The sequence below is a fragment of the Anopheles gambiae genome, chromosome 3 (genome assembly GCF_943734735.2).
Source record: "Anopheles gambiae chromosome 3, idAnoGambNW_F1_1, whole genome shotgun sequence".
NCBI lineage: Eukaryota > Metazoa > Arthropoda > Insecta > Diptera > Culicidae > Anopheles > Anopheles gambiae.
In genome coordinates, this window is record NC_064602.1 from 25,069,193 (window position 1) to 25,091,391 (window position 22,199).

At 46.7% G+C, this 22,199-nt stretch overlaps 1 protein-coding gene across 6 annotated transcripts in view; it reads left to right on the top strand.

The window, feature by feature from the left end:
• LOC1280021 (zinc finger protein ush) overlaps nt 1–22,199 on the top strand; it is a 135,075-nt gene that overhangs the window by 106,824 nt on the left and 6,052 nt on the right. For all 6 annotated transcript variants that reach the window (XM_061658387.1, XM_061658389.1, XM_061658385.1 and 3 more), the window contains 3 exons: nt 17,533–18,907; nt 18,980–19,189; nt 21,783–22,154. In XM_061658387.1, the coding sequence (XP_061514371.1) occupies nt 17,533–18,907; nt 18,980–19,189; nt 21,783–22,154 (1,957 nt within the window). The remainder of the gene's footprint in view (nt 1–17,532; nt 18,908–18,979; nt 19,190–21,782; nt 22,155–22,199) is intronic.

Here is a 22,199-nt window from a genome sequence, read left to right on the forward strand (position 1 = left end):
GTTGTTTGCTGATAACGGCACGGATCGAACGGCGCTCATAGCTCACCCCAGCTATGACAGGTTGGGTGATTGAATTTCCGCATTATCACCATCGTGACCGGTGAATAAATCTAATCGGGGGTCCTTTTTTTGTTTAAGGTTCGTGCTCATCCGTATCAAGCCGGCCAAATGTTTAAACTTGAGGGCGTCCGTTGACTTAAACGAAATGCGCGCGTACACTATATTTCGCCGCAAAAATATGCAAATCAATCTTGGCCCAATCGTTAAGGGTAACATCTTGAACGAAACTGCCTATTTTCGCTCAATGTTTTGTTACGTTTCATGTGCTACACAACAGCAACAGCAAGAACGTCATACAGCTCTTCTCTGGCAGTTTGGTCTGCCATGAGGAGTTAAAAAAGGGTATTGAAATGGCACTTAAAATATCGGGGTTATTAAATGTATTATGAAAGCCTTCGTTTTTTTACAAATGCATGTTATCATTATTTATTTTTTATTTCCGAGACGCCACAGTGACGGACTGTGGGCTCATTAGGCAACCCAATTGTAGTTGCATACAAAGCTAAAACAACGATTCTTGAGAATATTTAACACAAACTCGCGCATCGGCTAGTACACAAAGCTCATCGAAAACCTAAAGATAAAGGATTTTTATTACTTCTCCTGTTGGATATGTTGGGGTCCATCTTTTAGCTTCCCTCTCTGGCTATCTTCTTCCGCTATACGTGTCGGTCGGTCAAAGCGACCAGCAAACAAAAACTGCCATTGAAAAGGAATCACAACAAACCCAAACTTCAACTCATAAAATAACTAATTAAAAACGAAGACGTTAAATTTCATTCTCCACTTCAACTGAACCATAAATCGATCGAGAACGCATCCACATTCCTTAAAAGTGGCCACACAGCTGAACAAAAACTGACGCATGACGCCCCGACTTAGTGGAAGGCTTAAGAATGCGACGTAGAAAATAATAAAATAAATTCATTTCTTACACCCAATGCTAGGCTGCAAAACAACTGCGATTGCTGCTGCGGACATCAGTTTCGCTCGGCACCCAAAAGAATGTAAATGTAAAGAAAACATTTCAGCCCGCAGGGCAGGCTTGGTACCGACGGACCATCCATCTTTTGGGAGCATTTTAAAATTGCAAAATGAAATAAAAAAAATGTTCTTTTTTATGTTGCAACCCGTTCAGCCCACCCTCACGGACTGCTTATTTGGTGTTCTTTACACGAAAAAGAATATTCGCCAAAAGTCAGCAATTATGGTTTTACTATTTCATAATTAGCTTCGAAATTAGACCATGCATTCCAGAACACTTTTCAAAAACGTTGATCCCAGTGTTTGTGCCTCTTTTAATGCCACCTCTTTAACAGACCTGTAGCACAGAAGACACCGACAACGCCGTAACATTCCACTTGGACAACAACACGACAACCTCGGCATCAGCACAGACTTCCGGTGCAACCCGGTTTCGGCCCACCCTGAGCAAACGAGCGTAAAAATAAACGGCCAACCGAGTGGCACCGCTCTGGCGCGACAATGCCGGACAAAACATATGCTGGATCGGTGGATGGATGGATGTTTGCAATATGCAATCTCACCCCATGCCAGTAGTAATAGTCGTCATTTGTTTATTCAATGCTTTATTTTGAAACTCTTACCCGGGGAGCACGAGACTAAGATGGTTCGCCACACTTTCAAGGCAATAAAATCCATTGAGCGTTAGGTTGCGTGGGGTTTTCTCCATGTGGTGCCATGTGGGCTGGATTGGTGTATAAATAATTTGAGAAAATAGTAAAAATTCATACGGCGGTCGCGTTACTGATGAGACAAGCACTGAACTTGTACCGTCAAATAATGATACCGATTCGGTTTATTCAAACCAAGTGTGCGAGAACAATTTATTTTTAATTTTACGAGCTGACGATTCAAGATGTTCCAATCAATACACACGCTAAGTTGGACCAACTTATTGAAATTCACGGAAAACTCAACGATCATAACGACATCTAAACAAAACGAGTGGTTCACATGTTAAAGGGCTGTGTTGGAAGCATTACTGTCTCGCAGGATTTTCTGCAACCTTGTGCATTTTTTATACTGTTTAAGGTAACGTCCCAGCCACCCAGCATTATCCCTAAATTCTGCCCTCATTCTCATGTTACCCCAAACCTCCGTTCGCTTCGCTTGCCCATTGTCCTGCGTGTGTGTGTCTGTTTTGCTCATGCATTGCGCCAAAAGCCACCCAAAATTTCCCTCGCGAGGACGGCAAGCAAAGGCACCAAGTCGCCAAGATAACAGGCATCAAAAGAGGGGCAAGAGAAGGTACAACCTGGTTGGGATGAACTAAACGAAAGTACACACACACAGACAAAAAAAACTGCCAACCCAAGCGAAAGCGGACGCGAATTGCAACTCATAAAAATTAAGGATAACGTCCCGATAACGCAGGTAGCGGTTTTAAAATTACATCAATCATAAAGCATACCGCACATACACTCACGCGGCCTACCATCTATGATGGTAGGCACATACACACACTGCTACACTGCAAGGCGACATAAAACAGCCCAAACAGGGTGACCATTTGGCTTTTTTTTTTGTGGTCCATACTCCTTCCCACCTTTGCAGGCAAATTTTATGCGAAAAAATGGGAAGAAACGCTGGATAACCACAGCCGTGGAGAAGGACACCGTGTTTGTTTTTGGGGTATGAAAAATATTCCACCTTACAGAGGTTGTTGCGGAGCGGGCCAACGGCTGAGGAACTGCTGCTGTGTGCGGTGTGCGTTACTCTTTTTTTTTTACACCAACATCCAAAAAGCGTGCGATAACGTACAAAATGGTGTCTCCCTCGTCGCAGCGGTACGGCACTGTCGCGGGCATGGCTTCGTTAGATCCGCGATCGCAACAACCAACCGACCCAGCCCGAAAAAAAAAAAAACGGGGACAGAAACCACCGCGCCGGAGTGTACAAGCGCGGGGCCAGAAACTGCTGAGCGTTGAATGTTGCTCACGTTAGCAAACTCGCCACGACCCGATACGGCCAAAGCTAATGCAGTGGAAAGAATCGCGGTTAGGTTTTTTTTTTCTTCTCACACAGCAGAAAAAAGAGAAACTTTGAAGAGCAGCAGCCATGCTGGATGCTTTTCCGTTGTGTAAAAATAGGTGTTAGCGTTTACGTCGTCCGTTTTTTTATCGGTGCATTAGCGACAATGTTTCACTCAGTTCGCGTACATCATACCAAAATGCAATGCGAAATTGCAGGAGCTTCTAAGCTGCGTCTAGAAAAAACTAACACAAGCCCTATCGTTGCCGTTGACCTTTTCTCCCATTTTTAACCAACGATCACTCTATTGCGTCCACAGTAATAAATGGAAATGTTTAATTGCTAGGCGTTGCTTGCGCCGATATGATTTACATCCTAGGGCGGTGCGCTCGTTTGCCGTATGCGCCTTTTCTCGCGCGCACAGACCACAAACCCAAGGATCGCTGGCATTGCCGTTGATTTGTGTAAGGTTATTCCAATCCCGATAACGACCGATTTCTTCGCCCAGACTCAGACTCTCCGCAGCAGCGACGGTATCCTAAAACGGCGAAAATAATGAACCTTGAAAAGGCTTCTAGTCGCAAACCTAGCTCCTGCTCTCGCCGCAGCCGCCTTCATCGTTTGCATTTTAGCTGCCGATTTCATTTCACGGCCTGTGCAACACCCGTTCCGTCACCCCCAACCCCCCCCCCCCCCCCCCCCCGTCCACCAGTGCATTCAAATGACAATTATGAATTGGAAACAAATTTCCTGCGCGCGGGATAACATTGAATGTGGCCGGAGCTCGCTGCACCAGGGCGGCCGGATGAAAGAGCATAAATAATAATCTTAATCTTTCGCCCTTCGCCTATGGCCAGGAAGAGCAGGTCGGTGGCCTTCGCCGTATCGCGGCGATCGCGGCATGTTTTCCCCCTTGGTTGGACGGGCTGTGACAGCTTCTTTTCAAAGGCAGCAACTTTGGGAGCGTTTTGTTTGATTGGAAGAAAACTGTGTGAGGGTGTACATGTGATCGTGTTTGCGTTTTTTTTAATCTGCAAGCAACAAAGTTCTAGCCATTGCCTTTCGGTAGTGTGTTTTATCAACTTGAAAAGAAGATCGTCGTTGTGATACTCTCTCTCACACACACACAGGCACACACTCCCGACACATGACAACGAAACAAATTCGATCGAGCGCCATCTCCTTTTGCGATCGTATGAAAATTGGTCGCGTTTTTTGTCATTCTCCATCGTTTCGCGACAGTACCTTGGCCCCTCCCGTGTGTGTTTGTGTGTGTATGTGTGTATCCATTGTAAGAAATACAGCTACTAACGATAAGAAACGCACAGAAGGTGCTCCGTTTCGCGCAAAGAAACGAGCGCCGAAATGGACAGCTGTATGTGGCTCGTTTGGCAGCGCAACCAACTCGACTTTGAGGATCGTAAATTAAGGTGCAGCGCCAAGTAAGCAGCAGTGCAAAGAGGCGAACCAACAACTCGTGGAGTGCCGTGACTGTACCGTACCGAATATGGTGGGAGGGAGGGAACATGCGATAGTTCTTCTTGGCTGACGCAACTTGTACTGTGTGCGAAACATTAGAAGTCAATATTCCATCCATCCCGTAGCAATGCCATGCTCGATCTTGTTTAAAAGAAGAAAAAAAACTCCTATGATGTTTGTTTGAAAATAAGGTATGACACCATGAGCATTAATATTTAACACTCTTACTCACAGTAAAGTTTGCTTATTCCTTCCATGTTCCTTATTTTCCACTTCTTCTCACTAAACGTCATTAAGAAAGATAAGTTCGCTGTTGAAATTCAGCATAACTCGATTTTTTTTAGATGTTATTATTATGTTCGGTAGAGTAAACCCCAATGCTACAACAATCCTATATTTATTTTTAATGATTTTTTAGATCCTATGCAACTTGTAGAACTTAGACTCAGTAAATATAAATTGTTTTTTTTCTTCTATTTTTCTTTATAGGTAAGTTGAACATCGAATATGACGAAATGGCTAACATTATGATCGTCGCCTGTACAACATACTATTCCGAAAGATCATTAAAATGTGCATCATTTAAGTAAGTTTTTTTTTAAGTTGGAGGCCTGAGGAAATTGTTTGCTTTGTTCCACCAAGTATACAACAACATGAAACTAAATTTAAATGCTTGTGAAGCTTGTGTGTGATAAATGTATGTAACAATGTTTTCATAATCATAAACAGCAAATGTATTTGTACGCATTTGCATACGAAAATTGTGTTTGCTTGGTCAAAAGAAGCTACAAAAAGTTGGCAGGAAAACTAAAAAACCCAACAAAAAAAACAAAGATAACAAAAAAACCTCTATTCATACACTTTCCAGAAAGTCGATTGGTTCGTTGCACCATATCACCGTGAGCTTTAGGACGAAAATAACCGAAAGGATTGAGATCAACAATCCGTTTCTCCTTTTCCCGTCGGTAGCAACCACAATGCAAAAAAAAAATGCATGCATCTTTCAAACTCTCCAGCCAGCAACGTATCTAGCGTTGCAGGCTGCGAAAACCCAACACAAGAGACGAGAGCAATAGTTCGTCGTAGAGTTATCTGCCCTTTTCCAGAAGGTGTACACCCGCTGATGCGCTACGGATGAGCTGGTGTTGATTGAAGCATACGTAAACACAGAGCAACGCAATGCGACACACACACACACACACAGTAGAGTTTGTTCGAGGAAGCATAAACCCCCAGAAGCTGTGCTCTTTGACCAAGAAGAACGCTCGTAGAAAGGAAGGATTCGGAAATGAATATTTCTCCGTATTGGGTGATTTTGTGGCTTTTTGCTTGTGCCAGGCAAACGCTTTTTTTTCTACACCATCTCGTATCCGTGATGATGATGGCGGTGTTGGGTAAAATCGAAGAAGAAAATGTCCTCCATCACACAGCAACCACACAGCAACCGGGCCGGTGCACATGGCAGAACTGCCCTTTAACTGATCAGCAGTTTGGTGCAAGGGAAAAAATGCGATCCAATGCTTCTGGTAATCGAAAAGGAGAGAGAGAGAAAGATCGTTGAAGCAGCAAGGAAAGTGAAGTCGCCAAAATCGCCCTGGCATAAAGGAAATGTCAGGCGAAAGATTGATAAGCTGCACCGGAACGGGTTTAGGGCAACAGCGGGCACGAAGAAAACCCGCAACCTCTTCTCGCAAGATCGCACGTTCTTGTACGGGAAGCATCCCGGTTGCCAATGCGGGGAGGATGTGCATATGCATACTGGCATGTTTATGCGCTCTCGGACACACACACACTGTTTGTTTTTGTTTTGTGGGAAAAAGTGTACGTTTTTTCAAAAAAGAGTATCTTCCACAACTTCTCCAAAATTGCGTTGTGGACGATTTACGTTCCCACACTCGAGGCCGAACACCGATTTTCACCACAGCCTGGCAAGGAGATGCGTTGTATGCGCTTTAGCTTCTCGCTTTGGTACGTGTGTGTTGTTTTTCGTGCGAGCTGCTGGCTCTAGGGCGATAAAATAGATCGTAAAATCTTTCAACCCAGCACGCTAAAAGATGGTTCTCCGTTCGTTTGCATAGAACCCAAGTGTTGCGATGAATCATACTCATAAGGCTCAATGCACACACAGCACAACTGCGAGTATCAAATGAAAGCAATAAAATTACGCACAAGCATCTTGCGAATGTTTCGCTATGACGACGCCTTACTGTTATGTGTGTGAACATAAAATTCATAAAGAAATCTGTAAAACTATAACAAGAATACACTTGCAAGCGAATATCACATACTCTGTGTTAGTTTAACATACATCTCAACCGTGAGCAAGTAAATTTCTTGAAAACTAACTTTAAAGAGATGCACACTCCGATCAATCCTCTGTTGATTATGTTATTGGTTTTCAATTACCTTAGTTTTATGAATACTATCATCATTACACAAAATTTCTTTTGCTTTCTTTATAATATCTACAAACATTTTTAAATTGTGTAACAAAATGATGTAACAAAGAAGCTTTTTTGCAAAATTTATAACACGAACAAATGCTGTGGAAATGCAAATAACATCGATGAGCAAAAACAACAAAAATCGGTAAATCTCAACAGCCGATATCCCCGCACGTCGAAGGTATATTTATTGTCCTAGCCGCATTTCCGCATCATCGCACCGGAATGGCGCAAATGGAACTGTCTCAAAGCTGTCACCGGTTTGATGGAATGACCATAGCTCTCACCTTCCACGGGCATTTTTTTTTATTTTCCTGCTTCTGCTCACGTTCCATTTACCAAGCGCAGGAACAACAGGAGAATGCTTTCAGACTCGTTTCGGTCCCGTTGCAAAACGTCTCGCAGTTGGCAATTCTTAACGTAACGGAAGCAAAACTCACACTTTGGCAGGGCGCGCAGAGCCGCCCGAAAGAAGTAATCGCTCCGAAGAGTGATTCATTTCCATTTCCAGCAAATGCTGCACACCGAGCTGGAAATGGTGCTTCGTTTTCCGTTCAATATTTTACAGTGGACCTGTACACAAAAAAAAATCGAGCAAAGGAAAAAAAAGCTACCAGAGAAATGGGTTTGACTTTCCATTACGCGTGCTAGATGAACGAAATAAATCGTCTCAGTAAACTAACACACACACACACACACACACACACACACACCCGGTATAGGTTGTCACACATGTTGCAGTTGACGCATTGGAGTTTGCTTATCCGTTGGTTTTCTGCTGTGTCAAATATGCACTAAATTCAGATCGATTTCTGGTGCATTTCAAATGTCCTTCTTTCCTTTGACGCGCTGGCTGCTAACACGGTGCTGGAAGGAAATTGAGATTTTTACTTCCCTTCTAGACAGAGGACTCTTTTTCCATTACATCTCGTACCATAAAGCTACGAAACAGTCATGCCGTTGAAAACTAAGAAAACTCTCCCGTTGAGTGCAAAGAAATGTAAACCTTTCAAGGCAATTTTTTTGTCCATGAATTCATTCGCAGCTTTCTCATATGAAGAAATTACCCATACGTATCTATTGCTATCTCAACCCTTCAATAAATCCATGCACATTGCAGCAGCTTCTACCTAAACGCTTACCGCTAATAGAACCGAGCAAACCACCCGCAATACCCCGTGTCAAGGTGTCCTTCGAAAGGGAAGAGCCAAAGGTCGAGAAAATGAATAAATTTTACTATCAAAAATAGATTTGCATACAATTTCGTAACGCTCTATGCCAGGGAAACCATTGATTTGCGAGGAAAGAAAGCATAGAGAAGCATTAAGAGCAATCAATGGGGGGAGAAAACGATAGTCACACATTAATCCTTGGGACTTTTTTGTTGGCTGACTTGTTTGAACTATCTACACCAAAAAAGAAGAAAACTAGTACATTTGAATTGTGATTTTATACGTGTGTGCTTCACGGTTACCCCCTACACATACTGTCTTTGGCACGGGTAATTTATCCTCCAGCAAAGCTGTGAACTGGCGTATGGATTTCATTAAATTATCGGATTTATTTTAAGCTAAAGACGAAACGCGTTCGGAAGGCAAAAGGAATGCGCGCTGAACAGAAAAGCGTCAGAGCGTAATTTTAGCTAGAAATGTAATAAAACGAGCAATAGTGAAGCTGTAGCCAACTTATCGGAATACCACTTGGGCCACACCGTTCGTCGGTTTAACGTGAAGATAATTTAGCAGCCGCTTAAAACCTAATGACCATAAATATTCACATCTGGAGACACGTCGAAATTGGAAGAATATTGACGCTGCTTTTTTACAGTACAATCTCATGTATAGAATTTCAACATGGTAATTATTTCTTACATGGCTAGTTTGGCTGACAAACGTGCAAATATTTTGCACATTCAAATTGTAATTTTTCGTTTAAACGAGATTGTTTTTTGATAAGCTATTTCGTCATTATCATGAAATATGTATTACAGCATTATAACTAACGTAGCAGACAACCGGTCAAGCAAAGCCTAGAGGCTAATCTATTTATACTTTAACAATCGCACTAAACAATACAAACAATAGTAAAAACAACGTTTGTATGCTAAAGCAATTTAAATCAATTGTAAAATTGACGTTTTCTGCTCATCAACAAGCTCTCGCAGGTTATACAGGGTTTTCCAAGAGTTCTCATAGCTGTGGGACACTTTATTGACTTTTTCTTAAGTAAATTTAACTTAATGTAACGAGAATTGGACTCTTTCCTCGAAAGAGTCGAGGAAGTGTCCCACAACTATGAGAACCCCTGGAAAACGCTGTAATAAGGTAATATTAAAACTCCTCGCCTCCAATACTTTATCCCATAAATTGTATAACAACACCTGACAAAATTCCCAATCATCTCTTACGAGTGTCAAAAACTTGTCAACATCTTACTTCTCTAGTGTGCAAGAGAGAGAGAGAGAGAGAGTTACACGGCATAGTCTCGTCATGCAATCACAGAGACATGTCGGTACATTTTTACATAAGCAGAGAAAAATAATGAGCTACATCTATTCACCCCATACTCCCGCCCCAAATGGATCGGACCATTCGGCTCTACAAAAAGCACAAATCTTGACATCTTGGGCTAGAAGAAGCGTGGAGAACTACACCCGGTACGGCCGCAAACAAACACACATACATACACATCTTCGACTGTGTGAGGTTTCACCGTCATTGGCTTGGAGCAAACAGAGCACACCACACCAGCTTCGGAAGCATCGAAACACCCCGTTGGTGGGTCGAATCACTCCACATCCCGTGTGTGTATCATGGGTCGCGTATCTCGGGCGCGACCCAACCAGCACCACACCGCGTTGTCGCGTTTTTTTTTAAACAGAAAATAAAAAACGAGAACAAAGAGGAGGGCAGGCAATCGAACAACGCGGGGAAAAGAAACACTAAAGTCAATTCAATCTCCACCGACCCCCACCTATCCCCCCGAGCTTCGAGTTTTGCATTGATTTGCGTTGCTTGTGAGTTTTCTCCAATGCAATCCCGACCACATCTCGCCCAACCTGCAGCAGCATCCGGTTGGCGGAGATCTCGGGCAGGTATATCATTAGTTCGCGAATCCTCCCACCACTCGGAGTAGCGGTGATGGTGGTACGCTGTGTTGACCATTTTCTTGCCCGATGATAGTACAATTGATTATTTTAATGAGCAGACAACGAACAGCAGAAGAGAAAAAAAATCGACGACACGTTCCGCGTGCCCTGCCCTGCAGCGGGTGTATGGGTGAACGCGATTTGATTGTGTTTCCGATTGAGAGTGTGTGTTTGTGGGATTTATTTAGCATGGGGCCCTGTTTACCGCCATCGGCACTACTCTCCACCGGTACGCACATGTACACGAACATGCCAGCAAGATGGTGGAGGGAGGGGGGGAGGGGCGATGCCAGGCACGGCCGAACCAACAACACGAAAGATTTGTGTTTCGTGTTTCATTTTTCCTCATCATCCGTGTACCGCGAAACGGCGCAGACAACCCTTCTACGGTTTTGACGATTGCCAACTAATCGGCGCACATCAAAATGACGAAGCAGGCGTACTCTTTCTGCTGCTCTAGTAAGAAACGGCAGCATCGAAATATGTTCTCGCTTGTACTTTGTTTTTTTTTTTTTGTTTTCGGCCAAAAGAGGTTCAATTTTGTTTTCGCCCTTGCGCTCACCTCTGGAAAGCAACCAAAGCAAAGGGAGGGCCCTCATTCGCACTCCCTTATCGCTTCCTTCGCGGCGGTGGTCTCGGTTCGGCATCGTGATACCGAGCCACGGACCAGGAGACAAGCTATCATGAACAGCCGAGCATGATCCTCGTGCGGGATTTTTCGTCCCAGGATCACTCTACCGTTTGCCCGATCTACATCTCATGCTAGCGGGGGCGAATGGTGGTGTGGTAGCAAGCGAACAAACCCATCCACTACACCCTGGTACAACAAGCCTCGTCGGGATTTTCGGAAACAAGCCCGGTAGCAACAAGCAACGAAAAACAACGCCGGGCACGATAATTATCGGCCCCGCAAAGTTTGGCGAAGCTAATAAACAGGGGATCTTCATATATGCTGCTCACTGCCAACAAGCACATCGTGATGAGGCGCTTGTGTGAGTGTGTTGAATATGGCACAGTCCACCGGAAGATACATGAGTGTGTGTGTGTGTGTTGTCTCGTGCATCGGAACGGAAACGATCATGTTGCTAGGAGACAGACAAGAAAAAAACCTTGAACTAAATTCTAACCGTTGACGTCCAGCAGAAACCTCTCGCGCTTTCGCTGTTTCCGCAGCGGCACTCACACACAACCAAACCTCAGCTATGCAAGAGGAATCTTCCGGCAGCAAGCAAACCCAGTAAATGGTGAAATAGTCCCCAAACGTTGGGTTTCTGCGTTGAGCCGCGTGCTATATCGTCAACGGGAGCATTTACGTCATCAGTCGTCACCGGGGGCATTTGCAAGAATTTGTTTGCTTCGAAACGGGGAGCAACAGTGGCTCTGTCCACGAAAGTACACCCAGACCGCAAAGAGCGGTTTCGATCGTAGCGGCATCAAACACACAACCCATCAATCGCAGGCGGTGGGCAGGCGGAGGCTTTGGAATGAAAGAATGTATATCCAATTTTGCCTACAAAAGCCGCTGACACTGCCCCTGAAGTAGATCAATCTGACGGTGGAACACGACATTACACACACACACACGTAGACACAGTCTTCTCGTTGCAAAGAATGTGAAGAACAGGGCCACACGACTTTACGTTGTCAACAACGGCGACAAGCAAGTAACAACCTCTGGTTAACATGATGTACGAAATTGGTGGTAAACCGTAAACAACATCCCCAATCAGGGCGCTGCTGTTGGTGTAGGTTCAGCCTGTGCACCTCCAATGTACTCGGTGACTCCTGTGTCACCTGCAAACGGAGTTTCTGTGCGTCTTATCTTGCTGCGGCCTAGTTCTACTCCTTCAACATGTTGGCAGCAATTCACTGCCCAGGTTGAAGGTTCGATTTATGCTCTCAATTGAAACATAAAGTAGCACCAGAACCGTGTTCGCACTGATGTCGCGCGTGCCGTTTGTAAAAGTAACTCATGCAGGTTCACAGCACGCGAATAGTATGGAGTTTGGTGGAGTAACATTGTTTAAACCATAATGCTAAAGTATCAACCTTCTTATTACTCAGAGTGATACACGTTGGATATTTCATGAATTTGAGCAGTCAGTCAGTCAATAGCACCAGCATTTGCTCACCATGATCTATAATTAAATAATACCACATATCACAAATACTTTTGTAGTATTTTTTCTCTCAATGGTGCTATGCGCAACGCAATTTGGATTTTTTTTTATTTTATCGTTCATGGTTTGTTTTGTATTTTGAATATTTTAAATTGCCTTTTGCATGTGAAAACTGTTAAAACATTTATCATAGTAATGATATTGAAGTACGAAAATTGACTGCATCAATCGCATTGTTAACAGCACATCTAGGATTAAAATGTGTTGTCAATCCATTTCATCACAAACAACTTTAAGTATCTCTCTACACTTTCACACACTCCGAACAATACGTACAACTCCCCATAGCTGCAACGCGACAGAAAACAACTAAGCGGCGGCAAGCGTTTCAATGAAACAATTAGTCATCGCCCGGCGCATAGCACTTGCGCATCAAACGTACCTCGTGCGCGACCCTGGGCGATAGCCACCAGCGTCCGCATCAGTGACACATCGTTCCTCCTTTTCTTTCTCGCTCGCAGTTATGCAAGATTTACCGTATTATCATTTATAGGTTCAAGAGGCCAATGTTGTAAAGTTGTTGCTATAAAACAGCTGCGTAATAACGACCATATAACTCGGCTTTGTTGAACGCTTGTAACTTGTGTGTGTCGGACGATCGAATCAGAAATTCCCTCAAAAATCTAAAGCCTTTTCTATGCGAAGTAAATGCACATTTCAAAAAGAAGGCACACTTTAATACCCAGTATGGGTAATATAAAGCGACCGCTTTAGACCATCCTTTTAGCAAGCGGCCCGGATTAGTTGGCCATGCATCTAACGGCGAATCTCAGCTTCCATATCACCGGCAAACCAAAGTCTGCCTATATCCCGCTCTTTCTATCCTTGCAACAGTATCCAGATCATTCGTCAAACCGTAGTGCGGCATCTTCACTACGCCTAACGTGATCCAACCAACTGCTTCATGCCCTAATGAGTCGTTATCGCACGCTTCAAACCTTGCCTGCCGGTCGCTATTCTGTGACAAAATAGCCGCCACATGCACAAAACAACATGCACGTTCCACACCTCAGGTCCCGTTTGTATGGGTGTTTGGGCGAGAAATTGAAATCCACAAAACCCATGGCACTCTTCGCCTCAAACGTCACTCCCGCAACGCAAGAGAGTGCCGGCTTGTCTTGTCCGTAGCTAATTATTTCATGAGCAACGGTGCTGCTTTGTCCATCCTGTAGGCCGCGACTAGCACCCTGGGAAAAGGCCTGAAGAATGCCCAAAGGCGCTTTTTGCTACGAGAATGCACGCTACTGCCACACCATTCCACGGGTAATCCAAAATCAGTCGTGCCTGTCCGTTGACGATGATGATGATGATGATCTGGAGCCTGGTAGGGTTGTGTCGCCGTTCGCCGTTCGACGTCCGCTACTATAAAATGAAGTCATCAATATGGAAAATAAATTTACCACACATACGGACCTACGTAAATCCGTCCGGCCGGTCGAGATTGCTTGAGCCCTAGCATGACCAATAGGTGTGTTTGGATGAGCGAAGAAATCGAACCCTACCGCGGCTCAAGGGCAAGCGCGAAAGCCAGCGTGCATGCGGCAGGAAAGCTTTGACTAATCTTCATCCACCCCGAAGGGTGCAATCTTTTTTGTTCTGCTTGCCTGCCTGCCTGCCTGCCTGCCTTGACCCTCCTCGCGGTGGGTGGTGTTTGCAGCGAAAACGAGTCGCAAATTTGCAGCTACCGCCCGCCGTTGAAAATACGATTATATTGTTCCTTCGGCGAACGTTCCTCCCGAGTGATGAGTAAGCGGCACAGGCACAGTGGAGTGGATAACGTTGAACGACCACAACCATGCCCCGAACCCGTGTGGATGGACGATTCAGAGCGCACAGAACTTGAACAATCTTTCCACTGCAGCGCGCGACCAAAAGAGACTCCTCCCCATGTCCTCCTTCCCCTAGTGGCTATCGAAACAGGCAAAGAATGTACATACCGGGGACATCACACCAGTACCTCCCCTTCCAGGTTCGCTTTACGTTCGAGAGGCTGGGAAAAGGCAGAAGGAGGTTCTTGAGCTTCATCTAACGCTCGGAACGGGTTTCTTCCTCGCTGGGATACGATTTCGGAGCAGCTATCGTGCGTTACGTATGCGTCAGATATGCGCCCCGGTTCTTCTATCCGGTTCGTTCGATAGACACCTTCACCGGCAGAAATACACAAACACACTTCCCGGACGCTGGGTGGGACACACTCGATGCAAAGCGAAAAAGATGACTGGTGGTTGGCGTGTCTTTGTTTTTCTGACGATAATCGCGACTGGAGCCATCTTCCTACGGCACACGCAGCACATGAACAAGCAATGGCTACTGCGTGTAACTGGACACCCGTTTCTCGGTTCGTTTGGGCTTCGGGGTTCGCTGTGCTTAGCACCGAAGGTACAGCAAGCACGTAGTAGGCCTTTCATTCGCTGCTTTTGGTCAAAGTGGCCCCGAAAAACTTCGCAAAAGGCCAAAAGCAGGGGGTATATCTAAAAAAATCGTTTGTTTTGAGCTGTAAATCCTTGTGCATAAGCGCATTTATTGTGACGATTGAAGAGGAATTTGCTCCTTCTAAGACGCACGCAGCTGCAGTCTTCATTGTGTCGACTGCGTGCCTTCCAGCGTATCTTCAAACCACAAGTTTTATAGACTCATTTCAACCGGATAATCGGGTTTTTTTCGAACAAGCTATAAACATTCCTCATCGACGTTTTGCCGAATAATTAGTTCCATTTGTCGTGCCGCTCGTTCGCTCAGCCATAGGATCACGCTCATTTACACATCCGTTCGGTTTCGGGTGTCATTTGGAACTGTTTGGACTCGGGCGAGACTCACTTGGTCCTCACGTTTATGACCGTTACTAATTGAGATGATTGGTGAGTGTGAAGGATTCAAAATAGGAAACTCTTTGGCAGTCACGAACCAGAAAAGTGTTCTAAAAGCACCCCTTATCGTGCGTCTCCCTATTTCAGGTTTGCTCCGAAGCGGTCCGATTTTTTCTGGGAAATAAAACCCTTTCCGGGTCGCCTAGAAGTTACCCGGTTCTAATCAGATCAGTGTGAGTTGTGACTAATTAAAGTGCGCTACCCCACGGGTGTGCAGTCGCGGAGGGCAGGACACACCGACAGTGAACAAATTGCTTAGCACTTGCTGCGCCCCATTCGACTTCCATTTCCAAGCCGCGCTACTTCTGGAATAGTTAAACCAATTGCGCGCGGGCGCGCACGGCGAAAGTCCCCTTTGGTGCAGGAGGGATGGGCTTTGGCCATCTGTTGACTGCAGATCAGAGCGCTCAAACGGGAAGCTAAAGATCCTGAAAAGTCGTGCCACGACTCATTATTTTATTTGCAGTGCTTCTTCGCTCAATCTTCCCCGGTTTGCATGCAGTCAATCTTCCCCGATCATTGTCCAACGTGCAATTGGTACAGCCCGGCGGTGCGGCGAAGATCTTATTGGACCGAGCAAAGCGGAACATTGCCAGATTGGAGGGCGAAATTTCGAAGGAATTTCAGGCAAGAAGAAAACGAGAGTCAGAAATTGACGAACACAAACCGACACGCCGTAAACAGAGAGAGAGCCATAAAACCGATCGCTTCCTTCCTTCCCCACCCCGCGCGAGGTACCCCCCGATTGCGGGTGTGCATAATTCCCTATGTATGTTCACTCACGATCACTCTGATCACCGGCCGGGCTGTGGTGTTCTCCTCTCCTCTTTGTACCCTTTTTATGGTGACCAACCGCTGCAGCATTTTGTCGTGTTGGTGCCAGCTTCAAACTCCAACTTCAGGACTTAATTGATCCCCGGAGCCCCGGAAAGCACAGAGACTCATCCGCACAGATATCATCCTGCTGAGAAAAGAGGCATTTGGACAGATGCTAACGAAGTGATTAGCATACAGAAAGCAACCCAAACTGGCGGGGTACAGTCCGATCGCCGAGAAATCGAACTGCAGTTCTCCGGAATACAGTGAGATACTACACTTCACACAGCAGAAGAAAGAACCATATCGTTCATCGCGATGTTTGCACTGAACTAAAAACCACAAGACACCAATCGAAGGAACTCTCTGACTCGGAGGTTCGCGTGTGTTGTGAGTTTTTGCTCTCCCCACAATCGGAACTACTTGATCTTGCTTTTCCGTTGTGTGTCGATCAAGGCTTTTTTGGGGTATTTTTTATTTTATTTTGGAGCTCCTCCCATGAAAATGTCCCCCAAAAATCTTTTGTGTGAAACCCTCTCTACCATCGGAAAGCCTTCCCACCATTCGTTAGTGATGATAAGCAACACGACAGGACAGGGAGAAGATCAACCATACCCAAGTTGTGCATTGTAAAGTTATGTCTTACTTACTTACACCCACCCATGCCCATGGGAGCCTGGGAGGGACACATCAACATGAGTAATTTCTTCCCAAAGCCATGTCTCTCTCTCTCCCAAGCACTAATTACCACCCGTTCGAGGGTCGCGTTCGTTTCCGATTCATTCAATCGGATCGCACAACTATTCTGTTCACACACGCAAACCTGTCCCGCTGCTAGTTCCTCCAGTTCGTGTTTTACTGCTCTCCCCGCTGTAGGTGAATGTCTCATTTAGCATAAATTACCACGAGATGTCCCAATCCCCAATTCCTTCTTTCCCTCGCCCTCGCGATACGGTGATGAAGTGTTCCTCCTTTCTCATTGATTAATCTGCATATGGTTGGTGCACCACCAGTGCTCCTAATGCACGAGCACGAGGGGCACAGATTGATGCGAGTTCAATTCCCCGTTTGTTCCCTCCCCTCGGCAGCCAACTCCCGAGCGGGGTCAATTAACATCTCGCGAACGTTAAATGTCGTCATTAGCGCGGAAAATGCGCACCCGGGTTTGGTACGTTGGCAGCGCGAGGTTTTTGGCGGAATGGTGCGCGGCAAGAGCAGTACATTCAAACATGGCATGCTTCGATTAAGATGACATTAATTTCGCCCGCTCCCGTTTTTGAGTCAACCGAATGCCACAAGCCCATGTGGCACACGCTTTGTGTGATATATGTGGCCAATTCTCGCGACACAACAGGACGTCTTTGGTGTATCTCTGTGTGGTTGAATTTAACGTCTTCACTGAAAAGGATATCCCACTCCGGATTGCGGGCACATGATTAATGTATCGCGTTTTGCGCGCGCGCCCTTGTGGTTCACACTTCTTGCTAATACACGCGCTCTCTCTCTCTCTCTCTCTCTCTCTCTTCCGGTTTTGTACCTTGCAGGAGACGATGAGGAAGCCGGTGGTGATGAACAGTCCCAGCAGCAGCAGCAAACACAAAGCACAGCGGAGGAAAACGGTGATAGCAACAGCACAATAGGAAGCAACAGTGCAAACAGCAGCAGCAGCAGCAGCAGCAACAGCAGTGGCAGTAATCACAGCAGCAGAAGTAACAGCCGGGCCGAAATGAACGGCGGTGGAACGGAAGGAGGCGGCAGTGCACAGGACACAAAACCGCCCTGCCACGAGACGGAAATGGGGGCGGGCGAGCGGGGCAGTGCATCACCGCACCGGACGGCGACGGACGAACGTTGTGAAACGCCGGCGGATGAAACGATGCCGCTGCGCGAAATCAAGCAGGAACCGAACGCAGAGCAGGAAGCGGCACGGCACGACCATCGGCCGGCATCGAGCAGTTCCTCCTCCCACGGGGCACCGCACACACCGTCCCCGACGCCGATGCCGATGCTGCGCCTGAACGTGGCCCTGGCCGCCGATCCGGCCGCCAACCCGGACGCGAAGGATCTCAAGAACCTCAGCGATGCCGAGGCGGCCCTCGAGGAGAAGCAATCTCAGCAGCTGCACCAGCAGCAGCACGCACTCAACATGGCGATCGGAGGGCCTCCGCCACCGCCCGCCCTTCAGCAGCTGGCCAGCAGCACACCGCCCGCCCTGCTCACCCGCAAACCGAAGGAGCTGGCCCTGCCGGTCGAGCTACCCCCGCGGCTTCCCATGTTCATCTGCGGCCCGTGCGGCATTCGCTTCTCGTCCGCGTCGACGCTCGAGGCGCACCAGACGTACTACTGCTCGCACCGTAAAGATGCGGACGAGGGGGGTGGTGGTGGTGGTGGTGGAGCGGGCGCTGGTGGCACGGGAAACAGTGGAGCGAACGCCACCGTCACTGGCGGCCCCTCGTCGGGCGGCGTAAAGAACGCACATCCGGGCGGCGAGGGCGGTGAGCAACCGCCGGCAAAGGCGCTCAAGACGGGCAAACAGTACGCCTGCTCGCAGTGCTCGTACAGTGCGGACAAGAAGGTGTCGCTGAACCGGCACATGCGCATGCACCAGTCGTCGCCCTCGCCGTCCCCGGTCGGTGCGATCGTGAACGGAGACGAAGCGATCGTGCTCGCCAACCACCATCAACAGCAGCAACAGCACCAGCAGCAGCAGCAGCAGCTACAGCTCATCCAGGCGCAAGCTGTTGCGGCTGCCGCCGCCGTACTACACCAACAGCAGCAGCAGCAGCAAGGCCAGCAGCCGCCACAAGGCCCCGCGCCCCAGGTCGACCGTTACTGCTCGGACTGTGATATACGATTCTCCAGCACCAAGACATATCGGGCGCACAAGCAACACTACTGCAGCTCGCGCCATCGGGAAGGGTAAGCGTTTCTTTGTTGTGACAACAACACACACACACCGTGCTAAAAGGCTTTCGTTTTGCTCTGTTTCAGCAATCAGTCAAACAACTCCACACCCAAGCCGGCGTCGGCACCGAAGTCGGGCTCGCAAAGCCCGCCGGACGTGCCGAAAACGCCACCGGTCGGGTCGGCGGCCGCAGCGGCCGCCAGCAGTCAGCAACCGTTCCTGGCGTTGCCCACCAACCCGATCATCGTGATACCGTACTCGCTGATTCGGGGCGCGAGCGTTATTCCGGGACTGCTGTAAGTATATGCGCGGGGAAAACGTTGAGTTAGTCACGATCGAGTTGGGTAGACATAACAACAGCTTGTCGCACGGAATGGACAAGAACAAACGGAAGCAAGGGGCATTAGTTTCGTTACTTCATAGCTGCTTAGATCGGGCTGCAATTCAACTCTTTTAACCGAATTGATGAATGAAGTTCCTGAATCGGAGTAGATACCGTATCGAATCCTGGACTGCGACAGGATTGAGATCCGCTGTGATGGCGTTACAGATCCAAGAACCAAATACCAATTTTAGCAGCAGTTTCTGCATAAGCTTGAGATCAATCCGGAAAAGACTGGTAGATCAGTTCCAAGAATGTGATATGGTCAGGATCAGTTTCACGGTCGGCAAGGATTCAGGATCTCGTTCAACACTGTAATGGGTATGAGACCATGCGTTCAAGATCGGTTTCAGAAACTGTTCAGCCTCGTGATCGGTTCCAGGATCTTCCAGATCTTTCTATATTGGGTCATGATTAGTTCCAACACTGCTATGAAATCAGGATTAGTTGTAGCACGATGTAAGAATTAGTTCCAGGATTAGTATGGATCTGAATCTATTTCTAGGACTTTTATGGTTATGGGATCAGTTGTAGGGCTGGTACAGGACAGAGTTCCAGAACTGAGTTCCAGGACCCAAATAGCCTCGGGATCACTTTCAGGACCGTAATGGATTCAGGATTGGGGATGGTTCCGTGGTACAGTCGTCAACTCGAACGACTCAATAACATACCCGTCATGGGTTCAAGCCCAGAATGGACCGTCCCACCGTAGCAAGGATTGACTATCCGGCTACGGTGGTAATGAATTAAGTCTCGAAAGCCTGTATATGCCGGCATGTCCGCGTAGGACGTTACGCCAAACAGAATAAGAATGGATTCGGGACAAATTACAAGACCAGTATGGGTTCAAGATCAGTTCCAAGCGAGGATTGGGATCAGAATCGGGACCGGTAATGATCAATTTCAAGACTGGAATAGTATTAACATCACTGAGGATTCTGAACCCGTACAGGTTCAGGATCAGTTTCACGATCGGTAAGGATTCAAGATCTCGTTCAACACTGTAATGGGTGTTAGACCATGCGTTCAGGTTCGGTTTCATAAACTGCTCAGCCTCGTGATCGGTTCCAGGATCTTCCAGATCTTTATATATGGGGTCATGATTATTTGCAGGACGGGTTTGAATTCAGGATTAGTTATAGGCCTGATCAATTCAAAGACTTCTATGGGTTTAGGATCAGTTCCAAGAGTAGGATGGGGCCAGGATGGGGATCATTTCCAAGAATGTAACGATGTAAGGGATGGTTCCAGGATTGTAATGAAGCTGAATCTAATTCTAGGACTTTTATGGTTATGGGTTCAGTTGTAGGGCTGTTCCAGGACCCAAATAGCCTCGGAATCAGTTTCAGGACCGGTATGAATTCAAGACAAATTCCAAGACTAGTATGGGTTCAAGATTAGTTGCAAGAGAGGATTGGGATCAGAATCGGGACCGGTAATGATCAATTTCAAGACTGGAATAGTATTAACATCACTGAGGATTCTGAACCCGTACAGGTTCAGGATCAGTTTCACGATCGGTAAGGATTCAAGATCTCGTTCAACACTGTAATGGGTGTTAGACCATGCGTTCAGGTTCGGTTTCATAAACTGCTCAGCCTCGTGATCGGTTCCAGGATCTTCCAGATCTTTATATATGGGGTCATGATTATTTGCAGGACGGGTTTGAATTCAGGATTAGTTATAGGCCTGATCAATTCAAAGACTTCTATGGGTTTAGGATCAGTTCCAAGAGTAGGATGGGGCCAGGATGGGGATCATTTCCAATAATGTAACGATGTAAGGAATGGTTCCAGGATTGTAATGAAGCTGAATCTAATTCTAGGACTTTTATGGTTATGGGTTCAGTTGTAGGGCTGTTCCAGGACCCAAATAGCCTCGGAATCAGTTTCAGGACCGGTATGAATTCAAGACAAATTCCAAGACTAGTATGGGTTCAAGATTAGTTGCAAGAGAGGATTGGGATCAGAATCGGGACCGGTAATGATCAATTTCAAGACTGGAATAGAATTAGCATCACTTTCAGAAGCAGGTTTGAGGATTCTGAACCCGTACAGGTTCAGGATCAGTTTCAAAACTGATATAGGTTGATGTCCATCATGTCCAGTATCGGAACAGATAAGGCTCATGAACTACAATGAATACAGGCTCAGTTCCAGAAACAAACAATCCAGGCTAAATTATCTAATGAAAGATAGAAAAAGAGTTTTAGAAATTCCGTTAATTTTTAAACTTACATACAAATTTTGATTCATTACTTAAAGATCATCGGATCCGTAAAATCATATTCAATTTACAATCAAAAGCAATTTCCTATTTTGAATACTAATTATAACGGTCTTTTGACCTACTTTTTCCTAAATTCGACATTATTCAATTCACCGCGCATTGCGGATTGCATACTGTCAGGCGGGAAGAAAACAAACCCGCTTCGCTTCAACGCTCACACGCAGCTCATTCTAATTCCGTTTCCCCCCATGTTTTTCTAATTGTCTATCCAATTATAGCTCATCGCTCGCACCCGGTGTGGCCAATCCCGAGTCGGCTTGTTTCATCCTACAGAACGGCAGCCTGCAGCCAATTGCGATGTCGCTCGCGTCCCAGGTGCAAGCCGTTACGGCCGCAATCGTGCCGAGCGGGTTCGAAGGGCTGATCGGATCGCCCGGTGGTCCAGCAACAACGCGGCCAGGAATAAGCAGCGGCAACCAACAGCAAACGCACCAACAGCCCGCCCAGCCACCTTCCCGCGGACCCACACCGAACATATCGAACAGTAGCGACAACAATAGCGTACACAGCGGCTCCGGTGGTGGAGGGCCAGCTTCCGGCACCGGGGAAGTACTGAAAGCGATCAACAAGCGAGAAAACTCCGCCAACAGGTAAGAATGATCGCCCCGGTGTCTGACAAAATTGAAGCTAAATGT